This window comes from Bombus terrestris, chromosome 12, assembly GCF_910591885.1.
Source record: "Bombus terrestris chromosome 12, iyBomTerr1.2, whole genome shotgun sequence".
NCBI lineage: Eukaryota > Metazoa > Arthropoda > Insecta > Hymenoptera > Apidae > Bombus > Bombus terrestris.
In genome coordinates, this window is record NC_063280.1 from 11,641,301 (window position 1) to 11,666,754 (window position 25,454).

Here is a 25,454-nt window from a genome sequence, read left to right on the forward strand (position 1 = left end):
CATTTACGTTTTTCAATTTCTAGAGGGTGGCAACTTGGGAAGTTATTAAGTGCGTCGATTAGTCTAGTGTCGTCAAAATTCTCCTTTCATTCGATTTTGGAGCTAAACTTGTATTTTTCCACTATTTTTATAACTTGAGATTTACCGTTTGTTGTTAAAATATCGAAAGTTGTTAAAATATTGAGAACGTAGCGGTGTCACGTAGGGTAGACGTAAAATGTTCCCGGATAGAGCGCATGAACTGTTCACCGGTGAGTGTACGCGTCCTAACAAGATCGGTGGTCGAGAGAGGTAGATCGGAAGATGAAGAAGACAAAGAAAAGACAAGCAAAGGGAGGATACAAAAGAAACAGCCGTCCCTCGGAAAAGTCTCAGATTCCTTGGGTACAAATTAAGTATTTAAGATAATTAGCCGGCCGTGGCTCGTTTCGTCCGTAGCGAAGGAGCCAAAGAGATCTTATCGTGTTCCGGCCCTCTCTTCTCCCGGAGGAGCTTCTGCCCGCCTGATTTACTTACGTGGACGCGCGACGAAACACGAACCGCCCCGTCATTATTTTTATCTTCGACCGTGACTAAACAATTGCCAGGTTCACGGTTCTATCCGCCACCTTAGCGATCGATTGTAACTTGTAGCACCTTTGCAGCTCGTTTCGTGACGCCCCAACCCTTTTCGTGTAAAATAACGAATAAACGTTCCTTCTCGTTTCGTTCATTCTTATAGACAAATAACATTTTGATCAAAAATCCTTAAGAAGGATCAAGGAAATGAAAAAAAAAGTAATCGAAAATGATGGAAATTACGTCTTAGCTACACGCAAGCGAAACACTTTCACATATACGTATATTTGTATTTTGAAATTTGTAATTTAAAAATTGTACCATTTCATTAAGAAACGCGTTAGTATGCACGCGCCTAAATTGATTAGATATTTAATTCAAATAGAAACTCTCTTCATACGTACACGACCATTTACATCTTTCATAACTGAAGCGTTAAACCTAACATAGTCATAAATTAGACTCTAAGTGGCGGCATCCATTGATGCAGCGATACTCGAGGTTGCGTGCGACATTTAAAATCTTTAGAATCTTTCCATGGTAAATCAAATAACGTGGATCTCCGGGTCATTCCGATTGACCAAAATTCCGACGATCAAGATCGTTTCGTTACAAGCTTCGAGTGATTTTGCGAATGAACTAGATTCTTTCTAGCAAATACACGCGTAATTTGCGTGGTCTATGGTCTATGGCAATGATGGCCACTTTTCGAGAGCCACTACTGGAACACTTATGGTTGTCAAGAGGTTGGGCTGTCTTCGTTCTTATGTTAGCACGAGCCGTAATGAGAGCCGAAGCAGCCGTATTTACGCGTCGTTACGCGCAACCCTGGCGTGTAACGCCTCGACACCAACTGGAACGTGTTAAAGTTAAAAGGGTGAACCTAAGCTGTTTAAACTGCAGCGAAACGGTCGGAACTGTAATGTGCAATTAGGCGGAGCACTCAGTTGCGTTATGACTGTTTGGAACAGGAATGGTGAAACACGTGGTTGGGCTACTCGTGGAACTCTTGTTCGTCGAGTGTTTGTAGACGTCGAATGACATTGACTGGTTGGATAGCTTTCTGTAAAGACGAAGAAATACAGCGACTGGAGATCCGACGTTTGGACGAATCGACGGTCAAATGTGAGAAATATCGTCCTAAGAATTGACGCGTAATATAATTAACGCAATTACACGATAACGAACTACGTTATACTTGAACTAGCCTCGATCACGGATCGAGATACGAAACACCAAATCACCGATAAAATTACAATCTCAGGTTGAAGCAATTCTCGCAATAGGCAGATTCGTTAAACATCGATAAAAGAGGAAAAGAGCGCTATATTCGTAAAATAGTACGGGCAGAATTAACGTGGAAAATATTTCCAATTTTGGAATCCCTATAACTCCATAAATTTAGCCGTCGTTACTACATATAATATCCAAAGAGGAATCAATCTTGCTCACGCCTATATTCACGGAATATCAGGTACCATTTTCCATTAACATCGAGATGCTGGTTTTAATGGACGAAATAAGACAGTTAGCGGTATACACATGGGATACAAAATATAATATTAATATGCTATAATATCGTGTCATTATCGTTACGAGTAGAGTTCTAATTCTGCTTCTGCCTTCCAGGCATTACACACTCTCTCTCTCTGAATTTTCTTCTCTGAACACGCAAACTTTCAAGCCACAGCTCGTAAAATAACGCATCACGTATTCTTGACTTAATTTGCTTAAGAGGTACAGTCAAAAGCGAGCAAACCAGTTGGTTACATTTCCGATAGAATGGCTTAAATGTACCATTAACCTGCACGTTGTAGGCATAATGCAACCGTGGCATGCCCGGAGGCGATATTTAACCATAATAAATTAAGGTACAAATTAATATTTACGCTGCTATAGTTAGCGGCCATAACGCGGCCATAACGCAGCTTGGCAATCAAGAAACTTTCCACGTTTTCTGTTGCTCACCGAACTTTTATCCTGCTTAGCGATAGATCAAAGAATACGAGCTACTTCTTTCTTTGTATTTCGCCGATCTTCTTCGTAATATTCCACGATTAGGTTCGTTATGATTCGCGAAACGATGAACGATAACAGCGGACGATAACATCTACGTATATGTATATAAAATACTCAGGTAAAGAGGAGAGTTGCGTTCACTCGAAATCTTTGTAAGTATTATCCTTACTTTTAGATCGTAGCTCGCAAATTAAACTCCATCTCTAATTGCCAATTACTCGCGAGACGATGTTATTCTTCAATCCATTAGTCAATTTATAGTCTTCATTTAACGACGATAAAAAGAAATTTGTATTTTCCAAATAAAGATTTACAGCTGCAGCTTAGATAGTAATAAATTACTCATTAGGATAATGAATCGTCGAATTTATTACTACTTACAATAAATGTATGATAATGCACCTATAAATAACGATATTCCTAACAGGTTGTTTGAACATTGGCGATGATTTAAGAAAGATATACAGTATGAGAAAAAGACGCGGCGAAATATACGAGTTACCATACGCGTCTAACCTAACTATGGCCATTTATTTCCTTTCTCATCGATCCATTGCTGAACAGTTTCATTAAATATTTAAATTCAGCTCGGTCGCCAGAGGCAACTTTTCGATTCCCTAAAAATGAAATTGCCTATAAGCATTATGTTACACGCGATAATTTGCCATAACACGACGTTCTAAAGTACGTCTACTTATCAAGATTTTATGGCGCTTCAAAGAAATTATAGACAATAGTGTTACAACGACTGATAACGCGTTAAAGATTGTCTCGTATCTAACAGTAAAAAAACGAATCGCAGCATCGCGCTTCGAAAGCGAGACGTTTTACGAAACGGATAGACTTTGCAAAATTACCGCTTCGGAAGCGTTAACTTACTTGCTATATCTTTTGCTTTGACTTAACTTCGATTGTTTGCTTTACGCTTCACCCAGCAAAAACGATGTTAATGATACTTTCTCTTCGTTAGAAGAAAATCGTTGTTACAGAAAATGACAACTCGGAGCAGTGATTACGAATGAATAAACTACGAGATTAAATAGAAAATCGTAATAAATGGATTTTCAGTGTTGGGCGATTAAAATTAGAAGAAATTACTGTGTCTAGCGGAAGTAAATAATTTTTATCGAATTTATCTCTTTTCGGCAATAAAATTAAATAAGTAAAGTTTCGTAAACTATCAGTATCCTCTGTTAATGTTTATTCGTCTGAAAGTTCATATTACGCCAAGTTTACGCCCTTTTACACCCTGTTAATTCTTTGACAGTGTAATAAATTTACGAATTCGGTATTACGTTTTGTTTCAAGATACCAAACAGGTGTGTCTCTTACATTTTTACCAGAATACTATACTTTGACTCAATTTTGAATCAAATCAGGATCATTAAAATTTTATTAAAATTCTCACAGCTTTACAAAAATAAAAACACATTCGTTTCTACGCTTTACCGATACTTGTCTTCCTCGATAGTCGAGTAGTATAGAACCAAACTACAGTAACTCGCGAAAGTATTCGAACATTCCCTGTAAAATATTTTTATGTAAAACATTCCGAAACTTCGTTAGCACTGTAACGGGAGACGACTGTCGTAATTATATTTGAAACCAATCTGAAATTGTATGTATAAGTAACAAGATATTTATATTATTGCAAACATATATTTGCTAAAAAATTAGAAACATCAATGAGAAATATATACTAACGGCAAGATTCGTTCCTCTCGACAGGATCTAATCGCATCTAATCGCGTAAGATTCGAAATATTCTTGATTTGGAAGTTAATAACGAGTTAAAGGTGATGTAATATGCTCGACGAACAGGCGATAAGGTGGAATCCCGTTCGAGCAATAATTTCTCGAACACCAGGTAGCGCGAGGTGAAACGATCAGCACGTACGTGGCGATGTAAAATGAGTTCGATCGTCGACAGGAAGATTAATGAAATATACATTTTGATTAAATGCCTGATCGTCTTTGTATCGATGTTGAAACAAGCCATGAGATTGTAAATGATAGCCAGTGTGAAAAGTTGCGAATAACCGAACGAAAGATACTTTTAAATTGGGATTTTTGAAAAGAATCCGGGAAACCAGAAGCCTCTATCTTTCTTCGCAATTATCGTTTCAACGTTGAAGCGTCTTTCAAATTCTTCAAATCGTTTTAACTAAAATGTGAAATTAAATCGTAGAATCGAATTCGTCAGCTTCCCGAACAAATTGTACGAGTTTGTCGAAACAAGTTCTACGAAACACGGCCGTCGTTTCTAAACGAATCTTGTTAAGAAAAGCTATAACAAAGAAACAAAGGTTCTCGCTCGATCAGTACAGCGCAGCGCAAACAACCAAAATCAAGCTTATCCTTTAAACACTCGTCTTCGTTCGCACAGATAAACCATTAATTACGCGCATAAAGCATTAATTAGATAGGCGTTCGAATACGATAACCCAAGACGTACTAGGGATATCTTGGCAAGTTGGAAAGCTCGACTCGTACTGGCCTACATCTTCATGACCGCGAAGCGCGTGGAGACGACTGCAGAATCCAACCTGGTGCCGTGTAGCTCGTAACTCGTTACTCGCAACCAGAATGAGATTCGAGCGTGTTTCGCGTCGCGTTATCGCTCGTGTGGCTGCATTATCGAGTAATTGAACTCAACGGGGGAGGCCGCAGGGCGTATAGACGCATCGATGACCCTGCACGTGCAAAATACAACCCGCAAACCTGCTTTTACGTGAGAAAAAGTCGGTCGTTCGCTCGGGGCGGACGCCAGAAAAAAGGGAAAGTAATTTCTTGTCTGAGGCGGGCGGACGAACGATACAATGTATTTTGTTATCGATCGATACCTGGGATATCGGTGAGGATCGTCTATCGTCCCTTTGATTTTCTTCCACGGTGCACGACGATGCGTGTCTCGACTGCGTTCGACACAGTGGCCTTCGAATATTCGCAACGCTATCCCCATCTCCTAAAAAGGCGACCTGGTCGCGGCAATTTCAACTTTGCCTCGTAGCTTCTTCGTTACGGTTCCATAGCGAAACAGGTCTCTGGTCGGTGCTATGTAGTACAATGTATAACGTACAGATCTCTGGACAATGGTAGGTAAATCTTGGAAATCGCAAACGCTTGTCAATTTACCGATATTATTAAATTACCGCGCGAAAGATAACACAAAGTGCGGATACCAAGACAGAGATAAGGAGAAGAAGAAGAAGAAAAAAGCAAACTAATTCGCGATAATAAAATAACCAAATTATTTGAACTGTGATTAAATTTTCGTAGTTGAAAAGTCAACCGTAGTTTTTAATTCTTCGCTAACGCGAGGAAAGGAAAGGAACGCGGAGAATGCTCGGTAGTAGGCGACCGTTGTACGATCCACCACGCTGAAGGCGCGTCATCAAACGCAGCAATTTTCGTCCCTCTCTAAATCGGGATTTTCTGGATCCGCGACGCGCCCGGAGTTCGTTTAACTTTCAAATTGACCCCGATTTAAACCAGAAAAAGAAGGTGGAGTGACGCGACGCGACACGTCGCGAAGGAGACAGCGGAAGCCGGTCGCAGACGAGTCTGTGACTTCCTGGCTGGATGGGAAAAAGGTCTCGGTCGATGTCTCTGCCTCGTTGCGAAAATAGTACGTGTTCGAGATATTCATGGGTTACCGAGGAAAACGATGAGTTTTCGAGGAAGCTCGCGAATCCGCTATATCCAACCGGAGAACTTTAGATTCGTTCGAAATAAATGACATGGCAAACTCGTTGAATGCCTCGCGTATTCTTTATTTAACAGTTCCTATATGATAATTTATCGAATATTTCACTGGCTGAGATTGAAATAGCGTAAAAAAGTCAGTTTAACGCTGTTTCTTATAAAGCGAGATAATATTATTATTTGGAATGGAATTTAATTCGAATCAGTTTAATCGATGATCCAAGTCCTGGATATATTTAACTTCCCTTTCGATGTTCGCAAAGCAATTTTTTCTTACGATCCACGACCATCATTCATCATCATGAACCGTGTACCATACGTAGATACCATAAGCATCGACATGTATTGTATCATTTGTAGTGTCTTTACGTTTCGCTTGGACGGGGTCGAAAGAAGAAATACAAGTCTCAAACGATCATTCGCCTGTGTTTAATCAGAAATGCAGCTTGCAAAGAGAAAGAAACGCGAAAAGCAAAGAAAATTAGAAGAAACCGTGGTTGCCTCGGTGAAATGCTACGTGATCGATGCTGATCTTTCTAAATCACGGTTAAATAGTCGTCGTAGGTTAATCGAGTAGGCAATTGCTGATAAATGCGTACGAATGCTATTCGAAAAAGCTGGTTGGTGAACATACGCGACGGGAGCAAGTTCTGTCGGTCAGCGCATTCGAGACACGCGAACATAATTCTCCGACTTATTCTGCCGTGCGCTCCAGATCTAGCTCGGTGATTTGTTTATTTATTCCGGAGAAGGCCTTGCTTCGACGGTTTGTTAGGTACATGCCTGATTAGAGCGAGTAAAATCTTCGGCTTCATTTAAATCCACGATAAGGATAATGGTTACACGTCCGTTCGACTGCCTTCTGGCCTGTCAATTAAACGCGTTTTTATGACTGGTCCCTCTGTATTATTAATTACATATTGAAGGATGAGCGTAGCATTAATACCGAGGACGACACGTTACTCTTATTACGAGGGATGTGGATCGGTGGTGAAACGGGAGCTGAGAAAAGTTCGGTGGAAGAACGTACGATAAGATCTTGTTTCCTTGCGAATTCCCGGGTTTAATGAGAGGGTTAAAAATGATTCACCTGTTCGTAGATTGTATCTTTCAAGCTGCAAGATCGGTAAATAGAGGAAGCGCCGAAGGACGCGCTACGAAATATTACTTCGAGGAGTCCTTCTGAAGGTCCCGATAACGGAAATGCATAAATCAACGGACGAAGTACTTACGATTAGTCGGAATCGCAGATATTCGTAATGTATTTTCCTATAAACGAGACTTGATATTTAAGCTCGAATCTTGTTACGAATATTTCAGACGATTAATTAATATAACAAGTATTCGCAAGTACTTAAGCGTAATTTCTGTTCATCTATTTGTGTTGACGTATGTTATACACGTCTATACGTATTTAGGTATAACGCTACGTTATTATACATCTTATTCACTGAACGAGTGCTATCGATATACCGTGTATTATTATATTTACTCTTTTATGAAACTCTTATCACGAAGAATACTTTGCTTGAAATTCAACACCATAATAACAAAATTTGCATTACCCGATGGCTGATTAATAACTTTTCGCACTAAGATAATAAGCTGAATTTCATCACACGCTGTGTATTTTATTAAATTGTGCGAGATATCGTTAGAGCCATCCGTTTCTTCGGCATCGTTTAGAGGAAACGTCCGTAATTCCAGAAAAACGTGTTACGCGCGGTTATTCGCTTTAGTTGAAATAACTCGTGAGTAGTTTATGTAAATGAAATTCATGTAACTAAAAGGCACAACTTGTGACCTACATTCTACGACGAATCAATAAAAACCAACGATATAAAAACATCGTATATACATATTAAAAAATACGCGCGTAATAAAATTATACAGAGAACCATCAAAGTTATATTCATTCGATCGAACCGCTTTTCTCATATTGATTTATCTAAATCTAAAGGACACGGGGCTCCATTAGATCGGAGACAGAGAGAAGGAGGGAGAATTAAAAGGAAACGCAGGACTCGATGCATGGAATGCGAGCACGTGACAAAAACAAATTCTAGCAAGGTGAACTCGCGCGAGCCACAGGATGCAGTCGGCATTCAAACGACCTTCAACTCTATTCTAGACCTAAGAGACTTCCTCCTGCAGCTCGGCAGGCGTTTCGTTTGCACGAGCTAGCCACAGACCGATAATCAGACGGTGATTCCTTTTCTCGCTCGCGATCCACCCTGCTTCTTCGATCCTCTACCTTGCGTTCCGTGGCATTTTCCTCCGGCAAGCCACGATTAATACAGCATAGAAAAGCAGCTACCCGTACCAGCGTGCATTTTCTCCTCTATCGATTTTATCTCGCAGAAGAATGTGCGCGAGTAGTTAGTCTCGATCTCGAACGCGATACTTCATTTTCAGCCTTGAATCATCCTGTGAATCCATGTTTCGTTGGAACGAGCGCAAACTCGATCCTTGGATATCGATTCACAGTGTGTTTTAACGAGTTTGTGCTTCGAAAAAGGACAATGAGAAACTCGATGGTTGTTAATTACTTTCAACGTCGTCTTAAAATACCAGATATTCGAGATTATTCTGTTATAAAGAATTCACGCTTGACAGTGTAAACACGAGTTCCTCTTTTAATCAATGTACTGTTATGAAAATACGAGGAGAACCGCGCCTTGAAACAGTATATCATAAAATTCAGAAAAATGCTCGTATGTCAAGCGTCGAACGATCGTAGCATTTGACAAGCATTTCAGATCGCGTCTCAAGGAAGAAACCGCGCGCTTCGTTTCTTTTAATTCGCGCTATACGTTTGTACAAAAAGTCCGTTGCCTGGTGCACGCATCTTACAGCCAGTGTACGTCTCTCTTAAATCTTGATTTTTAAACGAAGGCAAAGTTACAGCCAGATACTCCACGCCAGTATCGAGCTACCGTATATCAGATGCGTGCTTCTCTTTCCGTAGCTATTGCCCTTCTTAATAATACGGCTCCACCGCGATATTTTACATTATACGATCGTATGCGCGGTCATTTCCTTCTCAGTTGTTAATAAAGTAACAGTAGAAACACGACGTGAATCGATTTATCGAAAGCTGTTCGTGATTGAAAAAAGCGAAGAAAAAAGACGTCCGAGAGAAGCATCGACGGCGGATGTAACGTTTTCAGATATCGTTCGCAGGCGTTACATCTTCACTGGGATGGCCCACGGAACGAGAAATTTTATAGCGTCGAGTGGCGTGACTGGCATAGCGATTCTCTGAGCAGATCCGAGAATGGATGGCAGAATAATCTCGATTATTATCGGAACACCGATTAATGGAAGATTGGTTAATAGAAAATCGAATAACGGTGAAGAAAAGTGGAAAATAAGAGTAGATCCATTATATTGATAAACGTCATTATTAAGTGTACCGTATTTAACACGTATTACGTATATTCGATTTCAAATCGCACCGATCTCGCCGCGCAACACTTCCAGGTCGCGTGACAGACTTTACACGCGGCTTCTCTTCCTATCTTCCATTGATAAATGAACGCTACGCCGCGTCGCGCCGTCCGTGTCAGGGATACGTATGAATTAGGAGATAGGTGGAAAGCAATAATTAGAAAATCTGTACGACTGCCGGCAAACGGAACTCCATTTTTTCGTTTAGTTTAATCGCCGACCAGCTGGTAGGGTGTAACGACAGATATAGCTGTTTTAATTACAAGGCAGCGATACCTCGTAGAAACAGGTTAACGCGCGTTTATGTCTACAGCTCCTTCCAGGCGCCAGTGGATATTTAAAAATACTACATATGTAGATCTTGATTTAGCGGAGATTGCTACGTATCTCTGATTACGAATTTATAACCCAGTGACAAAGTTTAAACGCGATCACCCGATTCTTTCTTTATGATTAAATAGAATGATAATGTACGTACGATACGAATGGAATATGAAATTATTCGCTTTTAAGTATTTCACAAATTTCGAAGATTTTCGAAATCAAGTACCTATGTTTTTTCGTTACCCTTTTGGACATTCAAAAGATATTAATAAAATTAGTCGTACAGAAGCAATTAAGCAAGCAATTAAGCCAACGTTATTCGTACTTTAAAAGGAATTGCGGATTCATCGCTTATTTTCAAGAGACTCGTATCTTCCAATCTATCCGATTATTTCCGATCATTTCAGTCTTCAACTACTTCGTATTAAAATACTTCTTTTCGCAATCCACGTTTTAGTTATTCAAGCGGATCTTTAAGAGCGGTTTACGATATCGATTCGTCATGGCTTACCATCAGAATGACTGACAGGAACCATCAACTTTATTCAAATACAATGTTGCAGCGAATGTTCGATTGCCAGATCAACGTTCAACCGAATGTTCCACTATCCGATCGGCATCGATTACAAGTAGATTAATGCGACCAGTTTGAACCGCGTTACAGCGGTTGCAATAAAAGAAACAGAATGCGAGAATAAGAATGGGATACCGAGGAAAAAAATACAAAAATTTCGTCCGCTGTTTGTATAATTTTTATCGATTACGAACCGTACCATATCGGTTCCCCCTTTCTTTAAATCGACGACCAATATAGAAAATACAAAAGATCTTTGCAGAATTGCGTTAAAATCAAAGTCCCTCGAACGCTAACAAGTCGTATAAACAATACCAAAGATATCCGCAAATGATCGCAGCCGGATCCATCGTTTTACAAAAAGCAGGACGAACTTTTTCCTCGATCCAGTACATTCTTAATGATTCTTAAAATAACTGTCTCTGATTTAGAAAGAAAAACAATTTATAAGAGAAATAACAATACGAGATATGTATCGCGAGATGTCTACCGCGACTGTTATAGGCACGTACGAAACACGTTGAAATTTTATCGCACCACGGTGAGACACGGTTGTGGGATTGATAAAATTTCAAGCTAACGCGAACGTGTATATACGTAGGAATTAGAGGACATTTACCCGCGCGATGAAAAATTGCAAATCAATCGATAACAATCACGTTAAACGCAACTCTATCGATCTCGTTTCCCGATCATGACTTTTCACGTGGTAGAAACTACGCGCTAATAAATGGTGACAAGGCGGAAAGTTGACATTATAAAATAAACATCGGATAACTGCTTTCACCTTTCAGCGTAATCTCATTAATCCGATCTTCGACGTGAAAGAGAAGCAATAAGAAGAACCACCTTACCTCAGCAGATCGACAAGCATAAAAATCCTAATATCACGTTATCGATCGCGTCAGTGCAAACATCGATTTCTACGCTAATAAGGCCACTTCTTATAAACGAGCAAATATAGGGGAACCAAAGCTCGTTTCGTGAGTCTGTATGGTTCTAGAAGGCGTTGTCGAGGTATATTCCTTCGAGCATCGGCTTCTTCCAAACCGAAAGTATAATTATGTGTTTTGTGTGAGAGAGGATCTGGTAATTACGCCCGAATTTCACGCTCGGCCCTTTTCGACTCTCGTGTGTTCCGCTTCTCCTCTCTTCTCTTCTCTTCTCTTCTCTTCTCTTCTCTACGCCAGCTGCTACGAGGCAACACGCTCGCGATCATCACGAGAGAATTTATAATCGGAATTATTTAATCCTCCAAAGACACTGGCTCGATTCATTTGTCTCGAGTTTGAAGTTAGGTTACACTTTAATCGAACGATTCACGCCTTCTCCGTCCGGTCATAATTACGATTTATAAGTATTCCAGCTATATTGGGAATTGATCGAATAGCGGCGACTGTAATTCCATATTTTAACCTGTACGTGTACTCGGTCGTAGGTATTGGAATATATATTGTTGTGTAAGAAGTCTCGTATTATAGAGATGTGTCGTTATTATGAATATGTTTTAAAGCGAACGCTGATTTCTACCGTAGTTTATCGCAGTTTTTGTCTTGCTTCTTTAAGCATTCTGGGTTAATGTAAGATATTAGATACGAAATTATAGGGTGTGTTAACTAGATGTTAATTTAATACATATATTCATTAAAATGACGAAAGAAGCTATTCGCCTGTAAAGCTTTCATTTCTATTTCTTAATATTCGGTGAATGTATCTGTATTTTTATTTTTTTCCACGTGGATGTATTATTCATATATTTGATCGATACTGTACTGTTTGGAATTTATTCCAGCGTTAAAACTAACGAGAGTAACGTAATTAGTAGAGCACGAAATTAAGTTCCATTACGATAGGATGTTACGATAGGAACGCCCATGTACGCTGCTTTTTAACCAATTAACGATTCGTAGAAAAGATATACGCGATGAACCATCGTGTGTCACGTGATTCCTATAACTTAATACGCATCACGTAGAAATTGTGCTAAATGTCATGCAGTATATGGGAACCAATGCGTTAAATGTTACGCGTTATACGCGGAACAACGAGTCGACACTCTGCGGTTAACACCGACATTTGCACATTAACGTCTTTATGGGACCAACGTTCGTAGAAATTCATTGACGAATGAAACAAATTCTTTTTAACGAAACATTCTCATACTAAGAAGATCTTATATCGTACGATGGTAAATTAAATATAATCCGCGTAATTGAACGTAGATTAATAAATAACAAATTAATAAATAAAATAAAACACTAGTATGTTATATCGAAAGTAATATTTATGCAAAGTAGGTGCCATTATCGGTATGTGAAAATATCGAGCGTTTAAAAGCAAACGTTTACACGAACCTATCTATCGTGTAGTTTAATACGGTGTTATAATGCGGTGCTATTAAAGTCGTGTAAAAAGAATTTGATTGCTACACGATTTAAATTAAAATAAAATTAGGACTTATGCGTGGACCAAAAACTTGTATCCTCCGTACATGTATAATCGCCATTAAACATAGTAATCTTTTGCTATACGACGCGAACTTTTATATTCCAATTGCTTCGAGTTGTTTCGATTTTCTTCGGTAAAAAATGACGTAATTGTGACTTTACGTATGACGTTTTGTTTCACGTTGACTGTATAACATGCGACGATATACCGTATTATCCGAAGATTTGTCTTTCCTTCTTCATCGATGGTATTCAAAGTCCTATCCTCTTGCTGAAATCTTATTTTCCTTGAAGAAACATTCCGAATGTTTCGATCGATTGGCAAATGATTCGTCGAGGACGATATATTAGTAATTGAACCTGTTGGATCCATTGAATCGATGGTTTCTTTAACCGACGTTCGACTCTCGTCATCCCTTAATAACTATAATTTATGAGCGAGATCGATGCCGCGACTTTTCTTACCCTTCGATTGATTCTAGCCGACGGGGATGCCGCGGCAGTTGATTACGAGCGAAATGCTTGTAATTAAGCTAAAATTTCACGGTCGATCGAATCAATATGGCGGTCGTCTTTCGTGCACTTATTACCATGAAATTACGAGGTGCCGGATCTGTGATTATGACATGATCCTTTAAGCGCTTGGAAAATGCGAACACGACGAAGACGCGACCCAGTCGTCGACCGACGGAAAGATTACGCGAGTAAGATATTCTCGTTCCCTCGGCGTTATTATTGAGACGGCGACGTGATCGTTTGACGTAACGCGCGAAAGGATATCGAACGAAGTTTCTTCGAAAATCTTAATCGTTTCGAAAGTCTTGGTTCGTTTCAATTAAGATATAGGTTACAATGTTTAAGACATCCGTCGAGCAAGATCGAAGAAAAATTCATTAAATACATATAACTCGTTTCGATAATCTTTTGGCAATTTCTCTTAATGCCTGTGTTTTAAATATATCCACGCGATAAGGTAGCGGTGGCCAATTAAAATCGACTACAAGAAAAATCCGAATTTCGATAACAATAAAGAATTCCAGCATTCCTCGTTACAGCTACATTATCGTGTACGTTCTACCGATAAAATTAAATCCTTGAATTCGAAACCAGTTATTCAATAATATCTCGGTAACGCTTCGCCACAGTAATTACACTTGAACAGCTATGTCCGAGAGGTAGTTCCAGAGAAGTCATTCGAGGCAACGATGCCTCTATGAAGAGAGAAGAAAAATATCTATGACCACCTTGCTCGTGATAGCTTGATCTTGGAATTGCGAGTTATCAGAAACGTTGATCTGCGGGTTTCTTATATCGATGCGCGTTTTTCATCGTACAGCACGCGGCTTATTTGTATACAATAATGCGAAACGTTGTTTACGAACGCGACGCTGCCTTGTTGCATAAATTCGAGATACCGATCTCCCTGTCGTTTTTACGATCAGTTTTAGATTTGCTCGTACCGGATGTTACGAAGTGTCATCGCTGAAATTTTACTTTGCATCTCGGACTCGTCTCGGAATAGTCGACTGCGTTAAAAATCGCCACCGTATTGTTGCTCTTCGAATAAATTTGCATACGCAACCGCCAGTAAACTCGAATCCTACGGACGTGCTTTTAAATTTATCGATATTACTTGTTCAGAGATGACTATCGCGGTAACTCGATTAGATTTCTACGTAACAACTGTGTTTTAAGGGATAGTTTGCGCGCCTTTTAAATACCCGTCTTAAATGAAAATACACGTTCACCGAGATCGCAATTTTCACGAAGTAAAATCGCATTTGCATAATTGAATTATTTGCTAGGAGACTGTATCGTTGTTTATGTACATATATACTCGTGCATACACGCGTACGAATTGGCGAAAGGAAAGCAAGTTCAATTAGTAGCAAATAGATATAAATTAAACTGGACGTGAAAATGAATTACTCGTGCAAACACCAGTCTTGATTAGCTCAATCTTTCTCAACATATAGTTTACACGTAGCCTTTATTCCTTACGAGCCGTATAACTTGATGTTTTTGAAAGTTAAATCTATATGTATATCGCAATCTTTTTACGAGTTTACTCGATATCTTCGATTATGGACTTCGAAGATGGTCAAGATATCTTGGCATTGACATTTCGGGATGAACGCTTGATCGGCCGTGTGAGAATTTTCACTTGTATCTTGGTCAACGTCTTCTACACATCGAGGACTACTTGTTCAGGGCAGACCTGAAACTGACGGTTCTATAGCCAACTGTCTCCATTTATACTGCGCGATGTTTCGGTTGGCTGATCAAACCGATGACTCAACTCGGAAATTCTAACCAGATGCTCAACCCGGAAGATCTTACCGGAATTCGATTGGCCGATCAAATTAAACGACTTCCGGTAATATCTTCCGGGTCGAGCATCCGGTTAGATCTTTCGAGTCGAATCATCGGTTTGCTCAGCCAATCGAAACATCCCTCAATATAATAAATGGAGACAGTTGGGATTTGAAATCCTCGGTTTCAGGCTTGCCCTAAAGTAGTAGACCGCGATGTTTACGAACCGTCGACCCAGAATGCCAGGGCAAAGTCCAAACACGGTTGCTTATTCCGAAAAGCCAATATCGATAAATCTTCAAATATATCTACTCGTTACGATCTTCCAGTTTGCACTTGCAATTTGCCGCGTACGACAAATAACAATTTTCTGGTTTTTTTTTTTTTTAATTCGGTTATGCGAATCAATCTTCGTCGGTTTGTCGATCATCGTGGAATGTACACCCATTAAAGATTAAATACCAACAAAGAAAACAAGCAATCGAAAAGCGATATGTTTTTTGACAGGCGATCGACCACGATAAACGACAGAAACGACCAACTACAAATTTATCCTTTTATCCCCTCCATTCGCAAACAGAATTTCAACCGCTTGACTTATCAGGTGATAGGTACTAATTGCCGCGAACCTATTTGCTTATCGTTTGTCCTGTCCATTATAGGCTAATTAATAATTTGGCGATAAAGATTCGCGTGATTGTCGCGTAGGGCAGGAATGCTAATTCGTTCTGGAATCGGGTCTCGATCGTGGTTCCCGCGTCGTCGCGTCGCTTTCGATCGGGCGAAAATAGCAGGTACTCGCGGTGCAGGAATTACGTCGTGCACGGTTTACCTGACAAGCCAGCCAAACAGAACATTAATCCGTTACCGGCCGCGTACCAACACCAATGAAATGTTTGCCTAGCTGCTCGTGTTATGTAGATTAGTTATCAGATACACTGGTCTCGAGTTCGCGTTGGAACTTGGGTGCACTATTCGATCCCTCTATGCACAGTGCCCCGCTGAGAATGTAAATTGGACATCCGTGAATTTATCGCGGTTCGCCCTGTGATTTCTTCATTCCGAATCCCTTTCGGTGGACTCGCAACTTTGAGAGAGTCGAACGATCTCGAATCACGTGCAAAGTCAATTGCTACCTCGTCTCATCGTTGTTCGCGGTGTTTCTTCCTTCATCGACCTTCGTGTTGGAACACCGACGATGAAAGGTAACAGTTGCCGCCACGGAGTTGTCGTAACGAGAGTTAAAAACGAATGCGATTTCTGTTAGCGTGAATTTTGATAAATTCGAGGGAAACGAACGTGTGGGAATCGAGCTAACTTTCGGAAGTCGGTAGCCGTACTTTATCTTATACGCGATTACGCGAATCGATCGGTAAAACTATATTTACCATGTTATCCTGTTTAACGATAGCGATAATACAGGTTGTTGATAAGAAATACGTCGATCTTGTATTTGAATTTGTAGAACGAATAAAGTAAAAAAATATTTAATCGATAAATATTTAATAAACTATGGCATCTACAATAACAAAAATATATTTTACGTAAAATCCTCTTGGTAGGTTTTCTTCGATACGTTCTCTTGAAATATTCCAAGTACATCTTATACATATATCATTCCTCGAAACGTGAATTCATTTCTCAAATTCCATATCTTATTAATCAAAAAATGTAAAAACATGAAAACTCGAATCAAACCGGTAATTCCAATACCACGCTTGCCCCTTATCAATTGAACCTGTTCCGCAAGCTGCTCCAGTTCATTGTCCATTCCAGTAATCGCCATCATCGATCTCCGGCAAACGTTCGTAACCAAAAATTCTTACCGTGCTAACGACGTACCTACAAAGTCTGTTATACAAAGAAGAAGTTAAAGGATGAAAGTTTGCATCGAAAATCGGCCAGTCATATGAGTAATGGAGTAGTTCTATCGAACAGACAGCGGATACTACGATCCTCAACAGAGTAACAAATCCACGGGTTCGTGATGGTGTGTCCGTGATTGCTAGCATGCAGATACGCGGCGGTCTTTATTAGCTGAAACATCCATCCAAGTACATTCCGAGAGCGGACCGACTAGATGTACGATACGATTTTGTTCGATGTTTCCATTCCTGATACGGCTCGAAACGTACCAGACCACTTTAATGAAACGCGTTTTTTAACGAGACTAGCTTCGACTCTGGAGACGTTTACCACGTCTTTATTTCAATCTCCTTTGCCTCTTCGATCAGTCTGCTTAATCGTTGAGCGTCAAAGACCTCTTTGAATTCTCGTCCTTGTCACATAGTTCTAGCTTCGATAGTTATACGTACAGGGTGATTCGCGCAATAGGGACAAATCGTGTCAAGTCGTTAAGTTGCGATTGAATCGACAGGACAAACTTTAACAAGTGGTAATATTAGCCCGGTAAATTCAAATGTCGAAGGAACGGCATTAATCTTACATTTATCTAATAGAAAAGACGTTAGAAAAGACGAATGGTTCGAGATGGATCAACGATTGATATTTCAGTGTACAAAGACGCGTACAATGTGTACAATGTATATATTTGTGAACAGGATGAGTCGTCGTTCCACCTAAATTACCTGTAAACTGTTCGCCACGTGAAAAACCTTGTTACGCAGATCTTAATGCTACTGTTTACACGAGAAATTACACGAGAAATATACGTATATTATTTGCATGTCGTGTATGTTAAACGGTGGAAATCCAGTCCCTCTCGAGGCATTTCTCTTTATCCTCTGACATTTTCTTCCAACTTGAAGCAAAAAAGGAAATATTACTTGTATCAGTTCCGTGAATCACCCTGTACAAAGACGGAAGAAGAAAGAAGGGAAGAGAGAGGAAGAGAGAGAGAGAGAGAGTTGAGCGCCGTCGAAACGGTACACGAAGACTACCTCGGATCGCGTTTCGTATCTTACGCGCATTGCACACTATCACGATGTACGTCCAGTTTGATTTTGTGTCGCTCGCATATCAGCTGGTTTTAATCAACGGTGCTAGGTCGTTCTCCACGCTCTAGATTACACTGGAATTCGTGACGTTAAGTCGAAATTATTGTTCGCTCGAGTGTACCTGCACTGTCAGCTTGTTTGATTAAAGGGTGTTCGCTGGATAAAATACCGGCGATTCGAGTATACAGTTTCGGTTTCGTCCTTTTGCAACGATAAACATTTGTGCACAGTTCGCTGGATGGTAGGCGCAATTGCTTCTTAAAACTTATTAAAAGTCGTTGGTTTAGTTGATTAAAGTTCGATACCTATCCATGTGTCCGTGATTCGACCATGCTTTTATCTATGTACTCTATATTCGGAAATCTGCGTTTACGCGTTAAGCTCGGATATCGTTTTGCAAATTGTAGTCTCGTCTGATATCGCTTTATGGTATGGTATCGAGTGAGATACGGTTAAAGGGGAATCGTAAACGTTAACAGATTTTTACTACGTCTCTGATTTTAAGTCGACAAATGTGTAATATTAAGATTAGTGATAAAATAAGAAGAACGAAGAGAATATACGTTGCAGGATTCGGATATAGGCCATCGCCATTAATCCTGCTTGAAAGATCTCTACGTTCAATAACTTCGAAAATGGTGTGAAAGGGCAACGTGAACCTCGTTTCGACGAACAACGAAGGATAAGTCGAAGCTGAAATCATGGCGATTAATCACGGGAGAAAGCATCAATTTCCAAGGTTGGAAAGAATTCAAAGCATCGAGTCCGGATGGTTGTATACCGACACCGAAAGCTAGCTTTCCTACGAAATCGAATCAAATTCCAATTTCCTTGTTACACGGATGGCCGTGGAAACGCGGCAAAAATCGCAAAAGTAACAAGATTAATCGGTCATTAAATGTATCCTCCTGCGAAATGGTACACAGTCAAGAGTGTATCAACCCCAGGAGAACGCATTCCTTTTGTTCGGTACTAGTTACAGCGACGCGGTGGAAAAAACGAACGAAACAGGGAACGATAGCAGTTAAGGGCTAAACCTGTTTCTCAGGCTCGGCATAGCCGCTCCTGTATTCCGATCAAACGTCATCTACTTTAATTAAGTCTCGAAAACGTTGATCGTGCCGACGACCGCCGATTCGTCTTCTCGTTCACGAATTCGAACGATCGTATTTATTGCGATCGATCGTCAGACAAAATGCCACTTTCGATCGTTAGAAAAGTTGTCTCGCGATTGTTATTCATCTAACTGGCTAGATGTTTAAAAATCATTCTCTTACAGGTATTTGCTTCGCATCGTTCGTTTCTTGTACGTTTTCGTCTTATGCTCGTTCGACTCGCTCAACTCTACAAAAGACGTTACCACGTAACGGCCAACAAACTGCCACGAAATTCTTCTACGCATATTAATTCTAGCTCGTCGTTAGCGAGAATCAGACTGAAATCAGTAATTGTAAGAGCGTGTTCGTTAACGAAATAAGCAAGTTTACCCAATCGAGATCTATAGCTGGCATCGCACGAGCTGATTTTCTTCTCCCGGCTGCGTTTCTATAATTTAGATGGTAGCGATAGGGTATCACGGAATAGAAAGAAACGACGCGGCAAGGCGGCGCGGGTGTCGCGTGGCAGCTCGGTTTTCTTAGCCGAGGAATGTTTCGACCGCCTGTCGGAGGCGTGCTACGAATCGATTTTATCGAAAGGAAGAGCAACTTTTTCCGATGAATAGCTTGACTTACCGAGCCGTACAGAAGACCACAGGAATCCATGCACAGGTACAGACAGGTCGCAACACCTTGGATCCTCAGTTGACCCCTGGATACAGACGTTCGTTGAAATATCGCTGGAAAATAGAAAAACCAAACGGGTCGATTAACGATTCGCTCATGCTGCATTAACGCGAAGTTTGATCGAGTTCAACGTCGTTGAAATGCCGTTGGAATTTAATTTACTTTGTAATTAGCTCATTTTCTGATCAGATACTTCTTGTTGGCTGTGCGATTCAGAATGGATAAAGGGGAAATTGACTTAGTTTGCTGCTAAGGATGACCTATAAGGTGTTCGTTGTTACAGTGGTTATTAGCGGTGATCGATAGCTTGCTTTTTACCGCAATAGATCTTTAGTATCGTTTATTTAACGAAGCGATCGTTATTAAACGTTCGTTAGCACAGGATTCGGAAAGAATTTTCGACGTTGATCTTTTTGGTCCCTCGTTACTACCAATTTTCTACATGCCAACCGCTTGAAAGTCCGTTTATCCTGTAGCACCGGATGTGCCTGGTACCACCGTACTCGGTCTCCTTTCTGATTCGAGTCTATACAGTGTAATCATTTCCATTTTTCCTCGTATGGAAATACAAAGTATATATCACGCGCATTTTTGACAATGCTCCGGCAAAACGACCCACGAGTTTTTCACCTCGAGGTATCGATTATGGGAATTGAAATAACCTAAGGGGCGAGTAATCAAACGTTTTATAAGTTAAAGACGCACGGCAGCTCAAATCGCTAGTTATCGATAACATCGCAGAGACATGTCGCAAATAATAACCGTCCCTCCTTTCCTCTATCTACTCCTGCTTTACGATTACATTTGCCGCGTGTTACATCGCAGGTGATCGTTAACCCAGTATATGGCGACTAAAAATCATACTAATAATATTGTTGCCGATATCGGCGATTTAATTGAACGTCGATCAAGAAAGAAAGTCCCGGCTACTCTTGTGTGGCCCGAGTAAATGTGAAATTATTGTACGGAATTGTCGTGTCGGTGCAAGATGCACGCTGTTCCTTTTTCTTTCTCAACATTTGCTTTTATTTATTATGCGTCGCGTTTATTATATTTTATACCTTTTAAACATTGCCCCTACGTTGTCTTTAGACTTCACGTTTTAGCGTAACAGAAGCATCTGTTCCACCTTCTACAATTTGTTATTAACAACGTCGCAACACACAAGTATTTCAATTCGAGATGTGAATCGCGCTTTATAAATGTTACTCAATCTCTTTTAACATTTTTTTTTTTTTTTTAATGGAACGACCGTGAAAAATTCAACTTTTAAAGAATCATCGAAAAAGTAACGCACTAGCAACGTGCACGCTTTCTATGCGCGAAGTTCGAGATGCACGTTCGAAACTGGAACTTAATCATATGTATCTGTACATCGAGATACCGATTCTATTAGTAAGATGTATATAATCGATGGAAGAAACACAGCGGAGTCGTAAATTAAGGCGCGAACAAGAGCAAATGAACGGAATAAACCAAAACGAAGAAGAACAATCAAACAAGAACTGATTTTCAGTAGCTGTAACGAGAGTATCGATTTTCGTACCAGGTTTAAATAACCTCTCTAGAACTTGCGTTACGATATTCTCTGCGTTTACGAATCTCGTAAAGTATAGATATTGTTACGAGGATATCGATATGCGGATAATATTTTACTAAACGAAGAAACCAGCGTACGCGTTATGCGCGTTGTTGATTTACTTTTATGTATCGGATAAACGGAAAGTAGATGCATTCGTTTACCGAAGCTAGTGTTAATTACGCGCGCAAGTAACTCGTGTTTGCAGAATTTCATTTACGATTGAAATTACTTTATTCGATTCTAGCAAAATAATATACAGCTCATATTTCAATTAACGCTACGTAATACCCTATTATCATAGCATCGTAATACCGCATATTACACTGCTAAATATCATCAGAGGAGCCTATTTATTGGAACGAAATTTTAATTAGTCCCTAATTGAACTGCCGCTAATTAAATCAACTTATCTGAACATAAACTCCTATTATTTGATGATATTTAATTTATAGATAGCGGAGTGAATTAGCGTGCCTACTCCTACGTGTATAAATTCCAGTTACCTTAACTATTTATCTCCCGATCAGAGATATGTATATGGAGTTCTATAAAATGCACCATTATCGCATAATATTACAGTATATCAAAAACGAGTCTTTTAATAGCAATTCCTCTCTTAGGAGTAGCAAAAAAAAAAAAAAAAGAAAAAAAAATAGAAGAAAAATATGTTCGATTCAAGAGTCGCGTTTACTGGAACGAAACGGCATACTACGTATGTATATACCTGTAAACGGGTCGTTACTCCATGTAATCGGGTTTTTTAATCGAGTTTCAATGCTAGTCTCCCTCTATTACCAACGCAACGCCTCTAAGCACTCTGCCTTATCTCTTTGACTCGTTCAAGGTGAACGCGATACTGTCGTCGTTACGATTTGACACGCGATCAGAAGCGCGCAGCGTGATCCCGCTCACCTGCGTCCTGTAAATTTCACCAGCGTGTAAACACTCTGCCTCCGCGTTCACCGTGTCTTTTTCTCCTTTCGTTCTTGTTTCGCGTACGTACGATCAAATAAGCTGCTCGTTTTACCCTCTGACAGGAACACACGCGCCAACGCGTGACATATCAGGAGAGAGAATGAGAGAGAGAGAGAGAGAGAGAGAAGAAAAAATTGATCGTGATCACTAGCGATGGGCTTAAATGCGTCGCAAGTAAGTTCCAAGGTAATTACGTAGTTTGCTTTCCTGCTTTTCGCTATTCGATTCTGCTCCTTTTTTTTTTATAAAAAAAATACGGAAACGTTTAAAAATCTAGTGCTTACAATTTACCACAAACGTTGGGTTACTTTTTCGGGGCCGATAGTTTGTTCAAACACGTTGATATAGATTTGTTAAAACCAACGTTTCTTGGAAATTTGTACATTAAACGAGCCAAATCGAAAAGATATTAAACTTTTGTTTATTTTTACCTTTAAACCCTTACGTATCTCTTAAGGAAAAGTTGAAAAATTTGGTCGTACAATCGAAATTGAGTGATCTCACTAAATCGCGTAACTATCGTATTATACATATATAAAAAAAGAGGGAAAAGGATACTTTCGAGTAGATTCGATCGTAATATCTTGCAAATAGTATAATAAACAATATGCAACCGGACCTTGGATATCGTATTTAGTTCCGGTTTTTAAGTAGGTACATACACATTGAACTTGATCCCATCGCTAGTGGTGATGTTTGAATGAAATTCAGAAGAGAAGCGGCAAGACAAGTCGAAGGCAGGGAACGGAAGGATGTCGTAAAGTGGCAATTTGTTAATGTAAACTGATGTCTCGAGCGAGCTGCTCTCGTGAAACCCAATCGAAGCGTGTAATTTTTGTATTTTGTTTGTCACACAGTTAGCACACCTCTGACGAGTTTTTATTTTTGAAGAGTATGTCTCAAATGAAAAAGAAAGAGACGAACCAAAGAGGCATATAAGCTCGTGTTTGCTCTACAGATACTTAAGGTTGCGCCCAATCTTTTTATCCTTTGCTTTAATATTTACTTTGTACGTTGCAAATTTCAAATGCATATTAGCTCAGCTATCTTTAATTTTATTATTTAATATACGTATAAATACGTGTGCTGCTGATAATAGCGTAAATAATTCTTCTCGACATATCGCAACCGCTGTGAAAAAGGTTATTAATTAAAAATTTCGTCACTGATGATGTATTCATGATCTCGATACTGGCTATGGCATATTCGCTGGCGTTTATTTATCGCGACGTAATATGTCTCAAGTAACTCAAGGAACCATACCGCGGCAACTTTTTAATTATTCGTAATCGGAATCGCAATCGAAAGAAAAGACAGAGGGGCGAGAAAGGGATAGAAGTCGAGATAAAAGTTACGAAAGAAGTAAAAAGACATAGACGCGATTCGATCGAAATTGTTGAATTCTAAATAAATAATCAAACCGTTACTTCTCCATCGTATCAAGGACCGACAACATTTAATACGCGACGAACGACGACAAAACCGACCTAAAACTGGCATAATGCAACCCTCGTTGGGTTCTCAGCGCTGCTTATGAATTAGTAATCTCCAATTATGCCATTGATCTTACACATTTCGGTGTATCTTTATGTTTTTCCTTAACAGAGTTTTTATCGTTGATACGATGCGATTGGCGTGTTGGACAGGATGCCAATGGATTGTAAATTCGTTTCATTTATTCAAAAGTATACCAGTTGTTCGCATAATGACCCGCTTTTTGCTCGGTTCGCGAGGCAAACAGACATGTCCCTAGAGACAATTAAGCAACGACCTGTTTCGAATAGGAATTAAAGTACTGCTCGTTTGGTTGCCACCTCGAGAAATCGACGATCATGTCGTTTCTTGACCAGGACCGTTATTACAGCCACGCGATCCATGCATTCGACAGAAAAAATCCGAAGATCGTGGCTCGTGATTGTATAAATGGAATTATTGATGGTTTGACATGGTAACGGGTGTTATTGACGCTGAGATGCAGCAGGATCGATGCTACGGAACCTGGTAGTTGGAGGTTTGATACAGGGAATCGACAGAATTCTAAAATTAGCGTTATAAGGATAGAAATAGCGGGCTTTTAAAAGCTGTAAATTTGTAAACACGGTAAACTCGAAAGTAACGAGTGTAAAGCAACGAGTTGAGAAATTACACGAGGCATGGACAGAATAGTAACAGTAAGGTTGATATCATGAGAGTAAAAATGATAGGTTCGATAGATAGTGAGTTGTAGTTTCAATGTGTCGAGAAATTGAGACAGTGGCATCAGGATTAAGGTATATATAAAAAGTTGCTGTGATAATAAATTTTCCAAAAATATGATCGGATATTAAAACAATTTTCATTTTGAATTATATCTTGAAATTCTTATTTCGAAGCATCTATAAGAAATTTAACGAAATTGCATGATTAAATATAGCAGGTACGAAAAGATGCAATTAAGAAATTATACCTATGTCTATAAGTGGAGATTTGTATAGATATAAAGGCTTTTGCGTAAAAATATTTCGCACACGAGTCTATATCTCCCGAGCCCAATTTCAAAAGAAACTAAAAAAGGAAATAATTTATTTTATAATTTAATATGGTTGTATAAAACGTTCATGAATATATTTATTAATATTCGCTGGATATTTATCGACATTCGAGAGTCTTTGATAAAACAAAATAGTAACAGAAAACGTACCGAACTGAATATATAATACATCGACTCATTTAACAACCGAAACGTATGCTCCAATTCCGCCGGTACAATCAACAAACCAATTTCAT

The 25,454-nt window shown here is 39.6% G+C and overlaps 1 protein-coding gene across 8 annotated transcripts in view; it reads right to left on the minus strand.

The window, feature by feature from the left end:
• The window catches only part of LOC100646960, a 228,989-nt gene that overhangs the window by 26,513 nt on the left and 177,022 nt on the right, over positions 1-25,454 (minus strand). For all 8 annotated transcript variants that reach the window (XR_007225971.1, XR_007225972.1, XR_007225973.1 and 5 more), the window contains one exon: positions 20,081-20,184. Coding sequence is in view for 2 of the 8 variants with exons in the window: in XM_012314775.3 (XP_012170165.1) it covers positions 20,081-20,184 (104 nt within the window). In the remaining 6 variants the exon portion in view is untranslated. The remainder of the gene's footprint in view (positions 1-20,080; positions 20,185-25,454) is intronic.